Below are 23,487 nucleotides of genomic sequence, written 5' to 3'. Positions count from 1 at the left end.
ATAATGCTAGTTTCCTATGTTCCCATTGTTTTAGTAGTTTATGAAATTCTTCAACCTTTTTATTTAATTCAACCTTTTTATTTAATTTAATCTATTGTTTTTTGTTTGTCATTATAGATTCTAAAAGCAGTTGAGCATTCTGAAGTCCAAATAAATGGTTTATTATTGTCGAGCTTTATGTTTATGTTGTTGTAAAGTACCCACTTTAAGAATGATGGATTTATTTGGTTTGAGGTTTTGACCGGAATATTTTGAAAATGATTCCAACGAACTAACCAAAGATTTGTCATACTTTTCTGAGCCATCATCACGTTGCATCATCAGCCAAAAGTGATTGTTTTATTTCTGTATCACCGAATTTAATTCCCTCGATCTTTACTTTTTAGCTTTATATAGCCTGAAAATGTTTGTAGACAAATGATGAGTAAAATGGAAGAAAGTGGGCACCCCTGGCCTACTCCTTTTTTATTGTGAAGGCCCCCGATATATGGTCATTCTTTACTATTATACCATGAATATCTGTATAGAAGAGTTTAGGCAATTGAATGATATCTGCACCAAAATTGAAAGATCGCAAACTGTCAAGTATAAAGGAAGGATTTATACTATCAAATGCTTTTTGAAAGTCAGCAAAACATAGGAGTCAAGGCATTTCGTTTTCTTCAAGATATTGCATAACTTCAATGATAAGTCGAACATTTTTGCCAATGTATCTTTAATAAAACCAGTTTGCTTAAAGTCAATAATTTTAGGAAGTATTTTTTAAATTCTATTAGCTATTGCTTTCGTTGCTATTTTATAATACCGGTAAATATTAAATGATCGGTCTCCAATTGGAAAGGTTTTCTAAATCTTTATCGGGTTTTGGAATAAGTGATATTATACCTTGAATTTGAAGTGTTGTTAGATGTCAATTTAGAAAAGACTAATTTAATGTAATGAGTCTATTAGAACGGATCGGATATCTTTCCAGAATATTTTATTACATTCTGTAGTCAGACAAACTGAACCAGGGCCTCAATTAGTTTCCATTTCTTTTGAAGCATTTTCGCCTTCATATATTGAGATTAACCTTCGCATAAATTACTATCGGGGTTTGGTAGTCTCTTGTTGTTTGTGTTAAGAAATGCATCTGTTATATTGTCTTCCAGGTTTAGGTCTTTACAATAGATATTTTTTTAAAGATACTTCTTTAATTGTGGATGGGAATGGGAATATGATCATTCTGGCCCAAAAATGACATTTTGAGATATTGTAACCTTTATGATGCCAAGTATTTCAAGAACAAAAATCCAAAGTTTCAAGTCAAAATTCACAAAAACTAAAAAAATATAGTACTTTTCGTAACACGGGTGTAGAAATCAAAATGAACAAAATGTATGGTCTAATGTGTTTATTTAGAATGAAATATCCATGTCAGATAAGTATCATGTCAAGGACTATTTACATGTAACATATAAGTTTTAGCATAGAAACAATAAGCACTCATAGTTTGATTACAAAAGTTAACGAAAAGTTCATAAGTGCATTTGGTTGCTATGGTAACTATTGATAATGCCATTTTCACTCATTTTCTAAATGTTTCTCAAAAAATAATGTTTTTCATAAAGTTATGTTTTAAGTTATTGACATTTTTATGATACCAAGCAATTGAAGAAATAAAATCTGAACTAGTCAGTCAAATATTAAAAAAACAACAATGGATATGGAACATTTCGTAACAGAGAGCTTTAACACAATTTGAACGAAATGTTCGCTAAATCTGTTCTTATTTTGAATGAAGTACACAAGTCAAAATATTAAAATATAAAACTATCTTTACTAGTATCACATTCACTACAAAAGGAAAATAACAAGTATACATTGCTAATGTCCATAATGATAAAGAAACTTACAACAAAGGTCAAAGCAAAATTCAGTTGCTATGGTTACTTATGAAAATGCTATTACCAATCATTTTTGAAAGTCCGCATAATTTTTTTTTATTTATAAGTTATTGACATCTTTATGATACTAAGTATTTACAGAAATTAACTCTAAAGTTTCACGTTAAATTTCACAAAAGTTATAAAACATATGAAACATTATGAAACACAGGGATAAAAAACAATGTGAACAAAACTGTTCTTATTTTAAATATTATATATATGTCAAGATACCTGTTTAAATATATCACTTATCTTTACTAGTGTTACATAAACTTCAACATTAAAATAGCAAGTACACATTGCTAATGTCTATAATGACATAGAAATTGGCCACAAAGGTCAAAGCAAAAATCGGTTGCTATGGTTACTAATGAAAATGCTATTTCCAATCATTTTCAAAGTCTGCCACAAATAATGTGTTCTCAATATACAATGCATTTTAAGTTATTGGCATGTAAATGATACCAAGTATCTTAGGTATAAAAACTAAAGTTTCTAGTCATTTTTGTACAAAGAAATCAAAAGATATGGATCATTCTGTTACACATTGGTAAGCCAGTTTGAAAACAATGTCCACTAAAAATGTTCTTATTTTAAATGCAGTGTCCATGCCGAAATACTAACTTAACTGTCTGTTATAGCTAACACATAAACTAATTCATAGACACAAAGAGAACACATTGCTCATTATATGTACAAAATGACATAAAAGAACTACATAAAACAACAGCCTGTTGCTATGGTTACATGTGATAATGCCATTTTTTACTCATTTCTTTCATATTTGCCACAAACATTTGATCTACAATCGACATTTCACCAACAAATGAGTAAACTTCGACTTTACACAGAGTTGGTTTAGGGCATACTGCAGATCTTGATGACTCAGATCTAAAGAATGGACCAAAAGAATATTGAAGGTACGATTGACGTTCAGCATCTAGGCACGTTGCGTGCTTTATTTCAGGCAAAACACCACATTCTGGACTCATCCTCAAAAGAATAACTTCAATTTCTGAGGAATCTACAAACTCTTTGCATACTACAACTCCTGGTTTATGTTTTGATACATAGAAATGGTGGTATTTGGTAATATTCTTTAGAGTTTTGAAATATGTATCTAGGAATGATTTCCAACTGTGAACTGTGATTGGCTGTTGAGGTTCATAAACCAAGTGTGGGATGTTGTGGCCGGACTTTGAAGAGGTGAAAACAGTGTGGGCAATTTCTTGAAGATTCTCGGCATTACAACATCGCCACTGGACCTTCCAGTTGCCGAAGTGACAGTCAGGAGCAAATTTGGTGTGCCCAGCCAACATAGTGTTTAGTGTTACACTCTCATGCAATCCTGAAAATTGTTGGAAGATCTGTTTAGTGTAAATAAAACTTATCTATATTCACAAAAAATATAACTAAGCAAATGATTTTAACTAGGGTATAATAAAGTTTTCAAGACATATATATCTTACAATAATGGAGTGTTAACATATGTTTATTTAGTTAACATATTCCTCATATCAAATTACTGCCAACTACACTTTAACTTCATCCAGTTCTGCATCCTTTAAAATTAAAGCACCAATCGCAGATATCAATGATGTGATTGATTTCAAAAGACAGTGCATTTGTCCTAAAAAATCAGACAAACAATTATTAACAGATAAGAAAACTTACCTGTCATTACAGGTCACATGGCATACCAAAGCACAGCATTGTTCTTGTTTTGGCCGACAGCATTATCGAAATAAACCTGGAAAATTTAATACATTTTTTTTCTTTTTTAAGCTATATGCAGTACATGAAGAAAGCAATGTTATATTGATGGACACATTTCATAAGCCATGGTTGAATCCAAATATCCAATCGTTATCAATCATCGAATGTGAAATGGAAAAAAAAATCTGAGTAAGAATGTGTTTCATGGTGTAAAATATGTTAAGTTTCATCAACTTTTATATTCACTATTGATTCTCATAATCTCTTCTCAGCAATAAGGATAAAGTTTGCATAAGCTGTTAGAACCTTTAATCCATTAAAATTCTATAGATAATTTAAATGGGTGAAGCATTAAATACCTCAGCATGTTTTTCACCGACACCATAGTGCTGAAAGTAGTGGTGGGCCAGGCTCACGACACTGTCACTTCCTTTCCCCGGCAATTCGGCCTCGTCCACCAGATAAAATGTCTACTTTCCTGTACAAATAAATGTTAACTATTGTTAAAGGGACTATACACCAGATTGGCACCAAAAACAGTTTTTTTCTGTAACAAATCTCAGGACAATTATTTAATAAAATGTTTTACTCTTTGATATCATAATTGTAAAAAAAATACCAAAATGTAAATGTTCGATCCGGATTCACCAAAATTGCAGTCCAATGTTGTATCTACTGTGCTACGAAGGCTTACTCTAAACCTTTGGAATATCTAAGCTATATACCTAACTTGGTAATATCAGGTGATAACATCGACAAGCCAATCACGCATACAAATGAATTCTACTAGGTATACATACCTAGTAATCTTTTTTAATGGTACAATACGAAAAAACTGCAAATATATAATTGTAAACTATGTGGTACTTCAGTTACATGTAGTTAGTTTCAATGCATTGTACTCATTGATACCAAGTTTATGTCAGTTTTCGACAATTTTCTTCTTTTTTTCCCGCTATTTCATCATATGGTGTATAGCCCCTTTAATTGATTTCACAAATAATAATAAAATTGTACTGAAATAGTCAGCAAGAAGATAATGTAGACAACCCAAAATGACACTAACAGATAGCTGTATTACTTTTACAGATCTTTATTTCTAATTAAAATTCATTTTTAAAATCCAAGCTAATATCAAGAGTGTTTAACTTGTTTACGTTGAATCTTTTAAAAGGATTTCTAAGTATGGCCAAGGTAAAAGTTTTTGAACACGAATACAAAGCTGACAACATAAAAAATCTAACCTAAAAAATTAATTCTGACTTGGAAAGACAATTTTTACAGGTACATCATTATTGTATAAGATCTGTCTTATTCTGTTACTCCATGTTTAATTCAGAGTGACATCTTACCATAAAAACATAGCTGAACCTAAGGCACACATGCGAAACACATGACACTTCTGTGGGGTGGCGAAATATATCGGCCCAACTTGTTGGCATGATGTGGATAGTGGACTTGCTGGGCAAAATCCCATGAGTAGTGCACATCTTGGCTACATGGTTCAGCACCTTCAAAGACAATAATGATAGCAAATAAAAAATCAAATAGTATTTTACTTTATGAAAACAGGTGATCCGAACCGTTATTCAGTAACATTCAAATGATAGTACTGGTTGAGAAGCAGTTTCCGACAGTTTTTACAAGTGTTTATTGATTTATTCATACGTGATAAAATTCCTACTAAAATTGTTTACATTTTAGATAACTACAGCTCAAGCTGCTATTGTCGATATATTTTTCACATGTGTGACGTCACATATAGTGTATCTAATGGGGGCGCCAAGAGGGTACTTACACTGTTTTGATTAGCTGTTGACGAGAAGCAGTTTCCGACAAATCAAATACGCGGCCTATTTTAGGTGCCTATTGTGTGTTTTTTATCCATTTATTTAATATACTAAATAGAAGACTACAGTACGAGAACTATTATTTAATTTTTCAGCATTTACCAAAAATTAAACCTAAAAACTTACGCCAGTCAATCATCATTCTGGAAATCAGGCAGACACTAAATATCAATGATATTTTGTTTCATTTCTAATAAGAACTTGTGTTTGTAATCATTTTAGTGAATGTGGGTGTGAAACTAGCATGACAACAGTGTTCGCAAATATGTACACAATGATCATCGTTTGTATAAGTCAATTTAGGACAACCTTGTAGCTATTCATAGATATGCAAATTAGGTTCACACGCATGCGCAATACGCTGCGTGTGACGATCCCCCACGTGCAAGTTTGTGTACAAATTGAAAAATAAACATTAAACATTAAATAATAATAAAAGTTATTTACGTGTCTCGGTAAAAACTTCAACTTTTGATTGCCTAGTAACCATATAATTAAATTACAATACCTTCTTTATGAAGATCAAAAGAAAGTACGCGAAAAACCGATTTGTCGGAAACTGCTTTCCGTCGGAAACTGCTTCTCAACCAGTAGTATGCACACTGCAGTTTGTTTACATTTTGAATCTCCTTGACATCTTCAGTTCTCAGAGTACCATCATAATTATTTTACAAAGTAATAAATCATCTCAGAAACATCATGTCCACTATCAGACTCTTGTTCATTTCACAATCGAAATCATCATTATTTATCAAACTTAAAATTGACCTTTCATCTGAATCTTTTATATTTTGACTTTGAGAAGACTGCACAAATTCATTTATAATAAAGATTGTCAAGTTAAAGTTGTTCATTTGCAAAATCTGGATCATCATTTTGAATATATTCTTTTTCATAAGGTACCGTCGAGGCCTGTGACAACGTTTAACATTTAACCTTGGCGGTCATTATCGGTTGCTAACAACAAAACAATTCGCAGAATTCACTTCCGGGTTTTGACAATTACTTTGATTGCCATGTGAAAGTACTGTCAAATTACTTATCAAGCTTGTAGATTGTGTTATACTGATTAAAAATAATCATTAATGATTAAATAACATTTTATTTGTACTTACCACTTGCAATTCCACATTTTAAACCAAGAAACGTTGAAGTTTAACACCGGATGTTCCTCGTGATAAACTGGGAAACGGTGTCTCGGTTACTACGTTGTTTGTCAGAATGTTAACAAATATCGGTAATAAACAACCATTTCATGATCAAGCATATTCTGATCAATGTTCTTTCGTTTCAAAAAAATAAAATAATACTGTTTTTATTTCAAAAACGCCTCACATCATCGACCAGAAATGTTTGCACCTTACCGTCATACAAACGTAGTTACCAAAGTCCAAAAGCCGAACAGCTGACCAACTCTTTCGGTAAATTAAACACACGTTAAAAGGTTATGATCAACTAAACGTCAATAAATAGTGTTGCAGAGGGTTTATTGCTGAAATTGACGTGTTTTTTTATGTTGACAACAAATAACTAAGTTTTAAGCTCGAAAATACCATGAAAAATCAAGGGGAAAAGAGTGCGCGATTTGATTCTCGCTTTTTCTCGTTATTCACGTTAGCGCCACAATGATCAAAATCGCGTTCCCATCCACAATTAGTGTTTTTATCTCCTGATACAATCTTATCATATACTTTACGTTTACATACTGTTTTTTTTCTCAGAGTGTTTCCTCCCTAAATTAGCAAAATATTTTGTGTTCTTTTTATTATTTTCCACGTGTATTGCATTTGACCTAAGAATATTACTATTCATATGATCACTACGAAGTTCGTCAAGTCTTTGTTTTTGTTTTTCTGTGTGAGTGATTGAGTTTATTTGTCGATATTGGCATTGGCTATATTAATCTGTGATTCAACAGTGTTGATTTCTTTTATTAGATTTTCCTCTTCCGATTTAAGCATTCTTTTTAATGCGATGCATATTTTATTGTTGTGTTCCGAATTGAACTTTTTATTATTTCTCATAATGTATTTGGATTAGCAGATTCATTGTGATGTTTTGTTTCTTGTTTGCATTCCTTTTTTTTGACGAAAAAGATGCGAAAGTAAAAATATCCTTTCAAAGAAAAACTCACATTTAGTTTATAGGTCAAACCCTGTATTGTGCAATATCTTAGTGACTTAGTCCCACGTACTGACAATAGAGGGTACAGTCTGATGATTGAAGGGATTGAACAGGGCATGATGCCTTCTTGTAACAAAGTATTTTGAGAATCATAGTTAAACACAGTACATTCATATTCAGTAATATATATAAAGTGCAAAATTGACAAATATTTATAATACTTGTATAAAGTATGCACTTTATAATTATATACTGCATATCAATATACACATTTTTCTAAAAGGATCAATAACATCTGTCACATTTTTTTTCTTTTTCATAAAATTTATTCATATAAAACAAGCATGAGGGTGGGTTGTAGATCGCCCCACCAAACATGCATCAAAGAACACATTAACAGTACTAACTGAAACATATATTTATATAGGTACACAATTTGTATGGCTTGCCTGTTAAGGCTTTTTTTCGTCAGTTTATAGCCTTGTATGGCTTGCCTGTTATAGCTTTTTTTGTCAGTTTATAGCCTTGTATGGCTTGCCTGTTACGGCATTTTTTTGTCAGTTTATAGCCTTGTATGGCTTTTTTTTTCTTTTCGTCAGTTTATAGCCTTGTATGGCTTGCCTGTTATGGCTTTTTTTTCTTTTCGTCAGTTTATAGCCTTGTATGGCTTGCCTGTAATGGCATTTTTTTTTCGTCAGTTTATAGCCTTGTATGGCTTGCCTGTTACGGCATTTTTTTTTCGTCAGTTTATAGCCTTGTATGGCTTTTTTTTTCTTTTCGTCAGTTTATAGCCTTGTATGGCTTGCCTGTTATGGCTTTTTTTTCTTTTCGTCAGTTTATAGCCTTGTATGGCTTGCCTGTAATGGCATTTGTTTTCGTCAGTTTATAGCCTTGTATGGCTTGATTGTTATGACTTTTTTTTTGTCAGTTTATAGCCTTGTATGGCTTGCCTGTTACGGCATTTTTTTCGTCAGTTTATAGCCTTGTATGGCTTGCCTGTTACGGCTTTTTTTCGTCAGTTTATAGCCTTGTAAGGCTTGCCTGTAATGGCTTTTTTTCGTCAGTTTATAGCCTTGTATGGCTTGATTGTAATGATTTTTTTGGCAGTTTAAAGCCTTGTATGGCTTGCCTGTTACGGCATTTTTTTGTCAGTTTATAGCCTTGTATGGCTTGCCTGTTACGGCTTTTTATTTCTTTTCGTCAGTTTAAAGCCCTGTATGGCTTGCCTGTTATGGCATTTTTTTTTCGTCAGTTTATAGCCTTGTATGGCATGCCTGTTACGGCATTTGTTTTTGTCAGTTTATAGCCTTGTATGGCTTGCCTGTTATGGCTTTTCTTTTCTTTTCGTCAGTTTAAAGCCTTGTATGGCTTGCCTGTTACGGCATTTTTTCCCGTCAGTTTATAGCCTTGTATGGCTTGCCTGTTATGGCTTTTTTTCTTTTCGTCAGTTTATAGCCTTGTATGGCTTGCCTGTTATGGCATTTTTATCGTCAGTTTATAGCCTTGTATGGCTTGATTGTAATTACTTTTTTTCGTCAGTTTACAAACAAATTTGAATTATGAATGTGACTGAGGTAGATATCCATTGTACCGGGCTATTTAATGTACTTATTGCTGTTTTTAAATCATAATCAAAACATGTTGATTTGAATTTTTAAATTGTCAGAAAAGGTAGATCTGGGTCAGACAAAATGTCATCTTCACTGACGCTAAGATGTAAAACAACATCGTCTACATCTCCAATTTCATCTACCATAGCCTGGTGCAATGCATATCTATCTCAGGCACCTTCATGTTCGCTTATGACTGAATCTCCTGCAAACCTTATTTTCATGTGATATTTGATCACTGTCCTACACACAGGACAATTGATCATGGAAGAGTGCATCGCACATTCCTCACAACAAACTGTATGCTGACATGGAAAGAAAACTATTCTGGCTGTCAGTTCAAGGCAGACTTTGCAGATCTGCAGTTCATTGAGGCGCCTATTTTCCTCTTCAATATTTGAAACCGCTTGGCCTTGCTCATCTGTAAGGAAATCGATAAAATGCTTTCAACAATAGGAAACGTTGTCTTTATATTGTATTTAAAGCCTTAGAAATATTTCAAACTCAGACCATTTTTAAACAAGATATTTGTTAAAATGATAGCCACTGTCAGAAAATAACCGAACCTGATCAACATTAGCGGGCATTGTTACACGGATTTGTATTTTAAATGCTAAATAATTAATCTTTCACTTTTAGCATGTATTTTTCATTTTTGGAAAGATTATTTTTTAATAATTTTATTTTTATTCCTTATCTAGAAGTTTTAAATAACAAGATTCTTATAAAAAATGAAAAAAAGTGATTAAAATAAATGATCACGAAAGTTTTACCAGTGGTAGAACATTAAAAACTATTTCTAGAGGATGACATTTGCGGCATTGCCCTAAAAAGGTCGTAAACCTTTAAGCATTTTAAATGTTTTAATTGCATATCAAACATTATTTTATTTCTGAAAAGGTTTTGGTAATGTTTATTAATACATTAAAACACATAATCGTTTACATGTCCTCTTGAAACATTTTGAAAAATGATAATGGACAGAGAATGGTTAGCAGAAATACTTGTCACTTCCAGCTTTTTTAACAATTTTGATCTCTTTTCATATCTTTACACTATTTTGAAAAGCATTGTATAAAGATAATCAACTTTGCCGAATAAATATCTGGATAACAGTCCAAGGCCCATAATGGATAATTCAAAGAATTCAGATTATTGTTTAACATGTATCAAGAATGTTTTGAGGATTCAATTGTCAATATATTCACAAATATTATACCTCACATAAATGTTTCCCTTCTTTGTGTATATAAAGTTGATCGATCCGTATATCAATGTATTTTAATAAAAAACATCGCCAAAAAGTATATGGACCGCTGACGTCATAAAACCGGTGAGTGTTGCTTGTATTTCGCAAGTAAACATTATTAGATTTGTTGAATATAACACATCAATGGCACTTTGAAATTATTAAGTGGTAACGCCTAGGTCCATATACACCTTCGGGGGATGACTGGCTGGTCCTTATAATGTCATATGACCCTCAGTGGTGTGTAATATTTCTTAATTATTATATGTTGATGCATTCGTGGTCTGACGGTGTTGTTTGTTCGTTTTGGTTCTCTCGTTCAGTGTATATTAGGCTTTTATTCATGGATTATATAAAAACAAGTTAGTTCAGAATACAAAACTTTCTCAAACAGAAAAGTTGGTAAGGCAGACCTACATAAATGTGATAAGAATCTTCACTATGCGTCATGGTGCAAGAGCATTAAACATCTAAATACCTGTTAATGTGGCATTCTGTTCTGCTGTTTCAGTTGGTGTTGTTGTTTCTGCTGCTGTTGTTGCTGTTGTTGTTTCTTCTGTTGTTTCTTCTGTTGTTGCTGTGGTTGTTGTCTCTTCTGTTGTTGGTGTTGTTGTTGTTTCTTCTGTTGTTGTTTCTTCTGTTGTTGCTGTTGTGGTTGTATGAAATTGTAACTCACCCTGAAGAAATGTGGAGCTTTTTTCAATAAACACCTCATAGGAAACATTCTAACAAATATGTTCAAAAGAGTCATAACGCAACAAAGTTACATAAGTTTTGTTTGAACTTACATGTTTTACAACGATTTCGAAGTTAAGTTAAGTTATTTCAACAGCATATCAATCACTCTCGTTGGAACAATGTTACACGGGAGTGTAAGTGTTTTAAGTCACTAGTGATGTTGGGGTTACCGGAGTATTCGGAGAAAACCCACTTGTCCGGACCACAAACCAAACTCACATTCGCCCAGGGCGGATATCGAACAATGGTCACCTAGGTGAGAAGCGAGTCCGCTAACTACTATGTTAGCCTGAACAGCAATCGGTTCAAATACAATGTGTAAAATAAGTCAGACACCAGTACTGAAACTCCACATAACTGTTTTTTTTTAAACTGTGTTAGTGCAACAACATTGTTTTATACCTGAATAATGTATTATTTCCTATTATGAACTAGTCTGCAATATCTGCAGGTGCTGCATACACCTTTTTGTAGATATCACTTTGTCAGGTAATTAAGTCAATACTCTTTCAAGTACCATTCAAATATTATATAACGTGTGTGTCGTATTGGAATTCCAAACTCAATACAATATATGCCAAAAGTCATCGACATAATATTTGAACGTTCCATCTATTCAGATTGGCAGGATGTTTTTTTCTATTATGAACACTGGAGTCACTGAATAGGTTTGGTTCTATAAAAAGTATACCATGACTATGAGCTCCATGCCCCAGTGAGAGACTACATACAAATAGTATAGCAAGGACTTCTGTCGCTTCTACCACCCCGCTTCCTTACCCACCTCCGTTATTAGTTACACGGCGAGCTTTAAGTGGGTGTATAACATATTGACTGTCCAGTGAGGACAATCTCCCCCGCCTTCCAAAAACTCTGTAAGTACGCACTTACCTCTGATGTTAGTTCAAAAGAGAGCTTTACATTGTTGATAAACTCTATGCCCATGTTGGATATGACATGTTGACATTTGGGGGAATACTTCGCATGCTCAACCCAAGGGTCGTCCGTACGGGACCATTGTGGGAGGCCTGAAATTGATGCACAATCTAAGTAAGGTGTAGAAATTCATTATCAATGTGTGACTTTGTCAGAAAATGTTGACATTTTGTTGTACTTTTCAAAAGGGTTACATGCAAAGTATGCTCCTCTACCTGTTGCAATAGCTGTCTGTCGAAAATTCTAACTGTCTTCGCTGCAAGTTTTCTCTTATCATTTCTATCGGTACTGTAACACAAATGTATTACATGCATAAATCATACAAACCTATCCCGCAGTGGAAACAGCGGCATTGGTCATCAGTCCCAACGAAGAAAAAGCCCGCTGCTGCTAGAATCTTTTGGGACACGTGTAACTGGGTGCATGCATTAAAGCTGCTCTCCCGAGCTGTCAGAGTCGCGAATGCCGCATATTTCGGTTGGTGTTTCACAAACCTTAACCCTTTGTTTCTTTCCTCTCCCGGACCATTGAAGTTGTACTCTGAAATTGGAAGCTACGTTTGACGCCATGTTACGGCATTGATATTATTGCTTTGACAGGAATCATTCGCTATCGCCCATCTAGTGCTGCTGAGGTGACTGACGTCAACAACTTAAGATTGTGTTTTCATAGTTTGAGATGGAGATTGAGGTGATACAGTGGGACACATGCCTCAATCCATTTGAATGTTCTTTCTTTATATGACCTTAAAAATGTTACATTGCACTGCTTGTCTGTTGAGATTTTTATCGTATATTTCATGCAAAAAAACTACGATAAGATCAAATAAATATGTTTATAAAATACACAACCAGGCCCCAATATCACAAAAATACTCCAATTAAATCTCAAACTCAATCGCAAATTCGTGATTTTTGTGAGGTTCACCCTGCGCATCAATTCTGATCTAGTTGATCTATTCTGGTCTAGCTACACACCTGGCAGAGTGAAAACAGGTCGTATTGCACTACGTTATATACGTTGGCCAAAACATATTGTATGCACTTTGCAACATATTTAAAATGCGGCATGCATTACTGTTAATTGTATCATGCATATATAACAACATATTTAAATAAAACATATCTTTCCACATATCTTTAGTGCACCCTTCTATAAATAGGTTTAGAATGTTCTAGAATGCCATTTATGGAATCCCGAAAAATATATTTTTAACATGGAAATTCCTCTACTTTCGATATTAAAAAAGTTTAACGTATATACAGTTTCTTGTTTTTGGGTATTGGTTGATTATGGTTTATAACCTGAATATATGAAAACAGATTATAAATTAACGCTGATAGGTCATTAATAATTCAGAGAACGCAAATCATTTCTATTAGAGCATATAATTTGCAGCGCTGATACAAAATTACACTGGCACAGTACGTTCAATTAACAGTCCTGTATAAATATATTATGATATACATTAAGTGAGTAAGTTTTGAAGGTCCAGTCTAGTAGCATAAATAATTAATGTTTAACTACATAAAACCGCAATTAATTCAGTCCTATCTTCTCCCCATTTTAAAATAATACAGACGTAACTAACTTTTCACTTACCCATCCTTTAATTAACACTTTTACTCAAATACAAGATATTGGAATATATGTGAACTTTATCTCACGACAATGAGATCACATACTGTGCGTATTAACATGTAAATGGTTAATCGATTGGCTTTATCGGTGGGTTTCCATTTGAAGCTATTTATAACAACGGCCTAATTGTTATAAAAATAGATCCTGTCACGTTTACTTGATAAGTATACATTGTACAATAACACTTGCGGATCCAGGAGTAGGGACGCAGCCAGTGCCCACCCCAAAACCCCAACCGACACTTGAATTCTCCAAAACAGCATATCAAATCAATATGGTGAAGAAATTATGCATAAAAACACAAAATGCACAAGTTTAGTCTAACTAATCCCTTGCCATGTTTAAGGCTATTTTGGGGGTCATATGGGAAAAGGACGTACGCCCAAAGTGCACCCCTAAACTACGCCTCAGTTATCCTTAAGTCCTGTAGCCGCCCTTGGGTAACATAATTTCTTCTTGCATAAAATGATTGCTCTTCTATTTACGAGTATAATGATAAATCAAGAAAATACAAAATGACATTTTCATTTGTATCAGCAACTTTCTGGTGAAAGACATTCAGCTGTTTTGGATCCTAAAGGCACGCAGTGTTATAAATATTTTTCATAAATGTGACTTTATTTGTATAGTTATGACAAAAAAAATATCTGTTGTTTAATAAGGAAAGACAATTTGGTTTACGAAATGGCAGTTTGAGTATTGTCTAGTGGTATAGGTGTCCGTCTCTCACTTAAGAGGTTGTGGGCTTAAGCCCCATTAATGGTACTGGAACTCATAAAATGGACGACAAAACTGGTTTCTACCAAGGATATGGATTCCAGGGTGATCCTTAAAGGTGTTTTTGTAATTTTATCAGGAGAGGCTTAACTTCAAAGAAACAAGGCGTCGACCTTCTTTCAAAGAGCCTGGATTATACAAAGCTCTAAGAGTACAAGTCGAAGAACGTTGTGCACTAACGGATATTTTTATTCACCTGAATGAAATTAAAATAATGTTGTTTTGATTGTTGCATTCTTTGTTTTAATATACCCAAGGGACACAAATCTTGATACTTCCATATTGTTGTTATTCATACTGAATGAAGGTTTCATATATGCTTTTCCTTTGATATTTGGGTATTACAGAATTGTCCTTTCCGATAACTCATTTGCCCCTGAATACACTTCCACCGGGTTTTTTAGTCCCCGCAGGTAGAAAAAAAATATTTCAAAAGCCATGTTTTAAATTTAGGTTCCTTGGGTGTAGCCAATGTGTCATGTATAATTCTTTGTTTCTGTAATTTTATTTGGTTTTCAACAAACAAGCAAAACGTAAAGCAGGACATTTAAAATGTGTGCTAACCTTTCTCCTTCTGGTGTCTTGGAGTACTTTAAACGCAAAACGTTTTCGGAAAGAACAATTACAAATGCTGTCTGTTAATTGACCATGGACATTTTGGCCGTTAACTGGTCATAGTTTCACGAACATTCTGAAGTCTTAACTCAGTTGACTCCACATAGTTTTACAAATAAGGAACACTGTTTTCATACAAAGAATTGTACAAGGAACGTTGACTACGCCCAAACAACCAAAATTGAAGCATGACATTTGAAATAAAAATTTCGGGGCCTTAATATTCCGGTTTAAGTGTGATTCAGGAGCAGGTAAATGAGTTATCAGAACAATAAAATATAGCTCAACGGAGATATTATACTTTTTAACCCATATTTCGTGTTGTTGCAAGAATTAATAAACAACGGAAAAGGGATGAATATGGTCGATGTGTTTACGTCGATGGCAGAGTACGTGATTTGGACTCAGGGGAGAAACTGTTAAAACGCTTGGTACTCGTGTCTGGATCCCTGTATGGCTGAATGTTCTGCATAATGTATCACAATAGTATGCACACTTTGAGGTGGAGATTGAGGTAATACAGTGGGACAGGGCCGAAACTAATTTTGTAAAAACTAATGCCTTAATATCTTTGCATGCTCTTTATTATATGAACTTAAAAAATGTTACATTGCACTGATTGTCTGTTGTTGTTTTTTATCATATATTTCACGCAAAACACTTTCGATTAGATTAATAAGATATGTTTATATAATACACAACCAGGCCCCAATATCACAAAAATACTCCAATTAAATCTCAAACTCAATCGAAAGTTCGTGATTTTTGTGAGGTTCACCCTGCGCCTCAATTCTGGTCTAGCTACACACCTGGCAGACTGGAAACAGGTCGCTTTGCACTACGTTGAAATGTTGGCCAAAACATATTGTTTGCACGTTGCTACATAATAAAAATGCGACATGCATTACTGTTATATGTTTAATGCATATATAACAACATATTTAAATATAACATAACGTTCGACATATCTTTAGTGCGCCCTTCTATAAATAGGTTTAGAATGTTCTAGAATGCCATTTATGGAATCCCGAAAAATATATTTTTAACCTGGAAATTCCTCTACTTTCGATATTAAAAAAGTGTATAAACTTTCTCTGATTTTGAGTATTATTTGATTATGTATTATAACCTGATTATATGAAAACAGTTCATAAATTACTCCAGCACACAGCGCAAGCAATGGCAATCTTATAATATCGACTATTAAACAGATAACGCTGATAGGTCAATAATTATTCAGAGGTCGCAGTTTATTTCTATCAGAGTTTATGATATGCATCGTTGATACAGAAATACAATGCACAATACGTTTAATTAACAGTCCTATATAAATATATTATAATATGTTCATTAAATGAGTAAGTTTGAAGGACGAGTCTAGCAACATATATTAACGTTAAACTACATAAAACCACAATTTATTAAGCCCTAACTTCTCCCCATTTAAAAGAAATACAGACGTTATTAACTTTTCACTTACCCATCCTTTAATAAACACTTTTACTCAAATACAAAATACTGAAATATATGTGAACTTTATCTAACGACAGTGAGTTCACATACTGAGCGTATGAACGTGTAAATGGTGAATCGATTGGCTTTACCAGGGGGTTTCCATTTAAACTTATTTATAACAACAACCTAATTGTTATATAATTAAATCTTGTCACGTTTACTTGATAACTATATACATTGTACAATTACACTTGCAGAGTAGGAGTAGGAGTAGGGAAGCAGCCAGTGCCCCACCCCCAAAGCTCCACCTACACTTAAATTTTCTAAAACAACATATTAAATCAATAATGTGGAGAAATTATGCATAAAAAACACAAAATGCACAAGTTTAGTCTAACTCATCCCTTGACATGTTTAAGGCCTATTTTGGGGGTCCTGGGAGAAAGGGGCGTACGCCTAAACGTGCACCCCTAAACTGCGCCTCAGTTATAGTCAGGAACTGAAGCCGCCCCTGTGATAACATATTTTTTTCTGGCATAATATGATTTCTCTTTTATAGTCTAGTGGTATAGGTGTCCGCCTCTCAACCAAGAGGTTGTGGGCTCGATCCCCATTTATGGTACTTGAACTCTCAAAATGGACGACAACACTGGTTTCTACCCAGGAAATGGATTCGAGGATGATTCTACAAGGTTTTTTTGTAATTTTATCAGGAAATGCTAACTTCAAAGAAACAAGGCGTCGACTTTCTTTTAGAGAGCCCGGATTATACAAAGCTCTTAGACTACGTTCGAAGAACGTTATACAATAACGGATTCAGCTGGCTGAATGAAATTAAAATAATGTTGTTTTGATCGTTGCATTCTTAGTTCTAATATAACCAAGGAACACAAATCTTAATACCTCCATTTTGTTGTTATTCATACTGAGTGAAGGTTTCATATATCATATTCACTTGATATTCGGGTATTACATATTTGTCATTTTCGATAACTCCTCCATCTGCCCCTGAATACACTTCCCCCGGGTGATATAATCCCTTGAGGTTGAAAAAATGTATTTCAAAAGTCAAAGCAGAACATTTGAAATATGTGCTAACCTTTCTCCTTCTGGTGTCTTGGAGTATTTTAAGGGCAATTAAATAAGTTATCGGAAAAAAACAATTACAATTGCTGCCTGTTGATTGACCATGGAGATTTCGGCCGTTACCTCGTCACAGTTTCATGAACATTCTAAAGTCTTAACTCAGTTGATTCCACAGAGTCTTACAGAAACAAGTAACAATATTTTTATACAACGATTTAAACAAGGAACTTTGGCTTCACCAAATTAACTAGAATTGAAGCATGACATTTGGAATAACATTTTCGGGGCCTTAATGTCTCGGTTGAAGTGTATTTTAGGGGCAGATGAATCAGTTCTCAGAAAGGACAATAACATGCAGCTCCACTGAAATATTTTACTTTTTAACCCATATTTCAAGTTGTTGCAAGAATTAATAAACAACGGAAAATGGATGAATATGTTCGATGTTTTTACATCGATGACAGAATACGTAATTGGGATTCAGGGGAGAAACTGTTAAAGCTGCATTCTCACATAATAAAGTTTTGACAACTTTTGTTTTGTCTTAGAACGAGCCAATTTTTGCGACAATCCATGGGAACTAGTTATATAAGACTGCTGACAAAACATTATATCGCAGATTTTTATATTTAAGTTAAAAAAAAAATGATAATTGATGCATTTTTCTTAAACCGTTAGTAACCATAAAACATTAATTTTCGAACGGAAACATGCAAATCTGCGATCTGATCTTTTGTCAGCCGTCTTATATCATTGGTTTGCAGATATTTACGCACTCTTTTGCTCTTTCCAAGACAAAAAATAAAAAAGTTGTCAAAACTTTCAAACTGTGAGAGTGCAGCTTTAAAACGCTTGGTACTAACGTGTGAATCCCTGTAGGACTGGTGTCCTGCATAATGTATCACAATAGAATGCACACTTTGTAATAAGTAAAAATTAGATGACAAGAATTAAAACCTTAATGTGATAGAATGGACGGAATAAGGGTAGCGAATAAGCCATTCTCAATCAATAAGATTGTAATTAGGGTAATCTAACTGACCAACTAGAATACAACTTCATTGGCTGAAACATTAAAAATAAAAGTGTTTTCAGATGCATTTCCGGAAAAACTCATTTTTGGCGACAACTAATGAGTGAGTCCCTTTAAGAGCTGCAAATTCTCGTTATTTCGGATATTAGATAAATAGAATAGTGTCATTTCAGAATTTTACTTGGCAATTTTCAAAACTTGCTCTCTCTCTCCAATGCATCATGTCTCACCTTGGGGTCCTATCAAGCTGTATTGCGCATGGGAGGGCATATTATGAGGACCGTTCGGGATTTACAAGACAAGTCAGAGATATCTTTGTAGCCAAATACAAGAGGAAGCAGGCGCAGATTCACTAAATGTTGCAAACTGCCATACCACCAGAATCTGAGGGCAATTTGTTTTGGAACAATGAGTTCATGATTGTGATGATATGATCGTTGACTGGAATAGGCCTTCCAAGGCGGAACCTTACAATCCTTGATAATCACATCTAGTTTTTATATAGAATATATGCACTGTGTTGTTTGTGAAGTTTTTTGCTGTTGTTCCATGTTTCTTGTTTGTGATTTTTTGTTTTTGTGTTATATGTCTTTGGAGTTTAACCTGTGCCATTAAACGGGGTTTATGTTTCAACATTTAGCTACTGAGCTTATGTTGTCATTGAATATGTCCACAATTGAATAAGAAATAAAAAAGCTCCATCTATTACTACCTCTTTTAAATGGGATTTGTTATTAAACAACATACGGTGCCAGACAACTACTGCTTGCTCCAACTCGCTGTTTAACACTGGCATTGTTATAGTTTAAGATTTCTCATAGCGTACGACAGTACAATACGTTTTATGTTTTTATTGAATACTACGCACACCAGTAAAAACATAACTTTTTATAATATTAAAACATATACAGTTATATTTTTATCACCATATTATGCAACGGAAATATGTTACTTAGTACATGTGTTAAACCCGTATATATTATATTAGATGTTTAACATTTATATTGAACGATATAAGTTAAGGTTGAGTTACAATAAAATTTAAATATTAACAAATTACAATTTTACAAACGGTTCTGTTTCAGAAAAAAAACAGGAAATTGTATGAATGCCTCTTACTATTTACAGTACCGGGGGAGGGGGTCATATTCATTAAGGTCATCAGTTCATTTTTTTGATTTCTTAACAACGAATATGCTCATATTTTTATCAAAATTTAAAAATGTCATATACATTTATAATTCAGACCCATTTCTTGCTTATTTTCACACGTTTGGAATAGAAAAATGATAGCTTTACACGACGTTTAATATTGACACTCATAAATACAGCACCAGCTTGACATGCTCAATAAACTCATCAAATGTGTTTTCCACACAAACTAGTGACGTCATTCGCATAGTCTAGTGACTTCTAGTGACGTCATCGCAAATCTTTCCGGAGCTGTATCGCTATGTTATTGACCTGAAATATAGCGTATATAAATAAGTTCATATTTTTAGTCGTAGAAAATGAAAACAGCAGGCAATTTGTATACAACTTGGATAAGTTGTCTCAATGTTTCTGGAATTTGCATACATCAATAAATAGAATGATTATAATATTACAAATTGGAGGATAAATATTGATAAAAAATATCATTTGGGCTATTTTTCCCCAATCAAAGGAAGTCAGGAATTTTATACAAGTGGCTGCTGAAGTCCATTTAAACAAAATACCTTTAATGGCAAAAATCATTGCACAACTAGGCTGATATTCCAGAAATGTGCTTAAGTTTGAAAAAAAGTGGATGACATAAGTATAAGAGCTATAGTCAAGTCATTTAAAACGTCACAGCATAAAGTTTCAAGCGCATAAGTTTTAGTTCAAGATATAGCAGTTAACTTACATTTTCTGGATTTTCGGTTCTGAAATGAGAAAAAAAGAACACATAGTAAGTATTTACTCATGCTAAGAGTAATGTTAACATATTTAAATAACAATGATAAAAATTGAAAGTTCAATCCCAAAGCTCAGAACGGTGTTGAACTTTACCTTTGGGCAGATGAGTTTTTGACACACATATTGCATACATTACACTGTGAATAAGAATGTCACTGATTGTGTGATATAACGTGAGAATTCATTTCAAATAGCTGTTTCTTGTTCAAACATAAGTTTCATCAAATTGTGGGAATGGTGTAGTGGAGATGGTGTCAACCTTTCACACAAGAGGCTGCGGGTTCGAACCCCACCAGGGATACTTTCTTAATGCCTCTCATACAGGACACACTACTTGTTTCTGCCCAACATGACGAAAACGGTACTCGATAAACAATCGATAATAATTAAAGTGACACTCTTATTCAAAATCACTACAAACACATGCATAACAAACATCAATTTTGACTACTTACTAAATAATGCATTTATTGAAAATATCAATTACTGATAATAAAATTGTAACCGTGTATTTAATAGCAGAAAGCGAAAAAATAGTATATGATTGGTGAATTCTAAAAAAATTACTGTGGTCTACTTTAGTCTCACAAGGTAGAAATACCGTGTTTTTTTTGTTAATTTCTTTCAAATCACACTCGGTATCCTTCAAAAGAACTATTGTTTTCGACATTTATATATTTTTGTAAAATTAAAACAATATTATCAAATGTGGTAAATCTTATTTGGGAGTAATAGTGCATCATTAATAGTCAGCTGCTAAATTGAGGTCGGTCGCCTTTGTAAAAACAAGCAACGTAATTAACTCATTTCTAAAAAGCTTCGATTTTGGAGTAATACCGAGGACCGTTTGTTCTATAGCTCCAAGTGGTAGTACATATGACGTAATGGTGACGTCATTCCTATAGCCCCACGTGGTTTGTTTGATGTACGTACTTGATAGGATCCTTGACGTATGATTGCCAGAAGAAGAAGCCACAAAAACCCACACCGACCAGCGCCGACGCACCGTTAAAGAAAAAGAGGGGCCATAACTGCAACAAAAAACAAGGCATTTAGAGTATTACATATGGGAAAACTGACACCGACCTTTCCATTTGCAACGTTATAGACAAACAAACAAGCGACAATTACTGTCGCAAAACCATAGTTATAATAATATCTTTTATTATACAATATTTATAGGGAAATGTCAATGAACACTTCCGATGCAGCCTTCAACAAAACGGGACCATATCTGCAAAATAACTATGTCATTATAGTTTTCGTCATAAATAATTATTGCAGGGAAATTACCAATGCACCATTGAAGATAACTGCTACAAACAAGGCCATTACAGTATATGATATTTTAATACAAAAAATACTCTGATCATTCCCGCTGCAATGTTTAAGAAAACTAGACACACTTTAATAATTGTTAACAAGTATTACTCTTCCAGTTATCTCTTGTTTCATTACTGACCGCTCCAAGGCGGTAATCCCATTATTTAACAGTAATGCAATTTTGAGGGTATGGTTTGTAATGGTGTTCATGCTTGTGTATGTGGTGTAAGTTTGTTTTGGTGTTTGTATTTGTGATTGTGATGGCTATATGTTTGTGTCTATAGTTTATTGTCGTTTGTGTCTATAGTTTATTGTCGTTTGTGTCTATAGTTTATTGTCGTCTGTGTCTATAGTTTATTGTCGTCTGTGTCTATAGTTTATTGTCGTTTGTGTCTATAGTTTATTGTCGTTTGTGTCTATAGTTTATTGTCGTTTGTGTCAATAGTTTATTGTCGTTTGTGTCTATAGTTCATTGTCGTTTGTGTCTATAGTTCGTTGTCGTTTGTGTCTATAGTTCATTGTCGTTTGTGTCTATAGTCCGTTGTCGTTTGTGTCTCTAGTTCAATGTCGTTTGTGTCTATAGTTTATTGTCGTTTGCGTCTATAGTTTATTGTCGTTTGTGTCTATAGTTTATTGTCGTTTGTGTCTATAGTTTATTGTCGTTTGTGTCTATAGTTAATTTGTCGTTTGCGTCTATAGTTCATTGTCTATAGTTTATTGTCGTTTGTGTCTATAGTTCATTGTCGTTTGTGTCTATAGTTCATTGTCGTTTGTGTCTATAGTTTATTGTCGTTTGCGTCTATAGTTTATTGTCGTTTGTGTCTATAGTTTATTGTCGTCTGTGTCTATAGTTTATTGTCGTTTGTGTCTATAGTTCGTTGTCGTTTGTGTCTATAGTTCATTATCGTTTGTGTCTATAGTCCGTTGTCGTTTGTGTCTATAGTTCATTGTCGTTTGTGTCTATAGTTTATTGTCGTTTGTGTCTATAGTTTATTGTCGTTTGTGTCCATAGTTTATTGTCATTTGTGTCTATAGTTTATTGTCGTTTGTGTCTCTAGTTTATTGTCGTTTGTGTCTATAGTTTATTGTCGTTTGTGTCTCTAGTTTATTGTCGTTTGTTTCTATAGTGTATTGTCGTTTGTGTCTCTAGTTTATTGTTGTTTGTGTTGTCGTTTGTGTCCATAGTTTATTGTCGTTTGTGTCTATAGTTTATTGTCGTTTGTGTCTAAAGTTTATTGTCGTTTGTGTCTATAGTTTATTGTCGTTTGTATCTATAGTTTATTGTCGTTTGTGTCTATAGTTTATTGTCGTTTGTGTCTATAGTTTATTGTTGTTTGTATTTATAGTTTATTGTCGTTTGTATCTATAGTTTATTGTCGTTTGTGTCTATAGTTTATTGTCGTTTGTATCTATAGTTTATTGTCGTTTGTATCTATAGTTTATTGTCGTTTGTGTCTATAGTTTA

At 33.6% G+C, this 23,487-nt stretch overlaps 1 protein-coding gene across 2 annotated transcripts; it reads right to left on the bottom strand.

Moving 5' to 3' along the window:
* Positions 1-1,378: 1,378 nt before the first annotated feature.
* LOC128221918 (death-associated inhibitor of apoptosis 2-like) lies at positions 1,379-16,780 on the bottom strand. 2 transcript variants are annotated; one of them, XM_052930602.1, is made up of 9 exons: positions 16,665-16,780; positions 12,479-12,691; positions 12,107-12,243; positions 10,956-11,154; positions 6,610-9,649; positions 4,997-5,155; positions 4,004-4,122; positions 3,603-3,678; positions 1,379-3,276 (listed from the first exon to the last, which is right to left on the bottom strand). In XM_052930602.1, the coding sequence occupies exons 1-5, from the start codon at positions 16,666-16,668 to the stop codon at positions 9,399-9,401; spliced, it is 804 nt and encodes a 267-aa protein (XP_052786562.1). In that variant the 5' UTR covers positions 16,669-16,780; the 3' UTR covers positions 1,379-3,276; positions 3,603-3,678; positions 4,004-4,122; positions 4,997-5,155; positions 6,610-9,398. The 2 variants fall into 2 exon arrangements, with proteins under 2 accessions (XP_052786562.1, XP_052786561.1); XM_052930601.1 differs by lacking the exon at positions 16,665-16,780 and adding an exon at positions 13,754-13,883.
* Between the last annotated feature and the right edge of the window lie 6,707 nt (positions 16,781-23,487).

This window comes from Mya arenaria, chromosome 16, assembly GCF_026914265.1.
Source record: "Mya arenaria isolate MELC-2E11 chromosome 16, ASM2691426v1".
Taxonomy (NCBI): Eukaryota; Metazoa; Mollusca; class Bivalvia; order Myida; family Myidae; genus Mya; species Mya arenaria.
The sequence above is the reverse complement of the archived record's forward strand: the minus strand, read 5'-3'. Positions and strand labels throughout refer to the sequence as shown.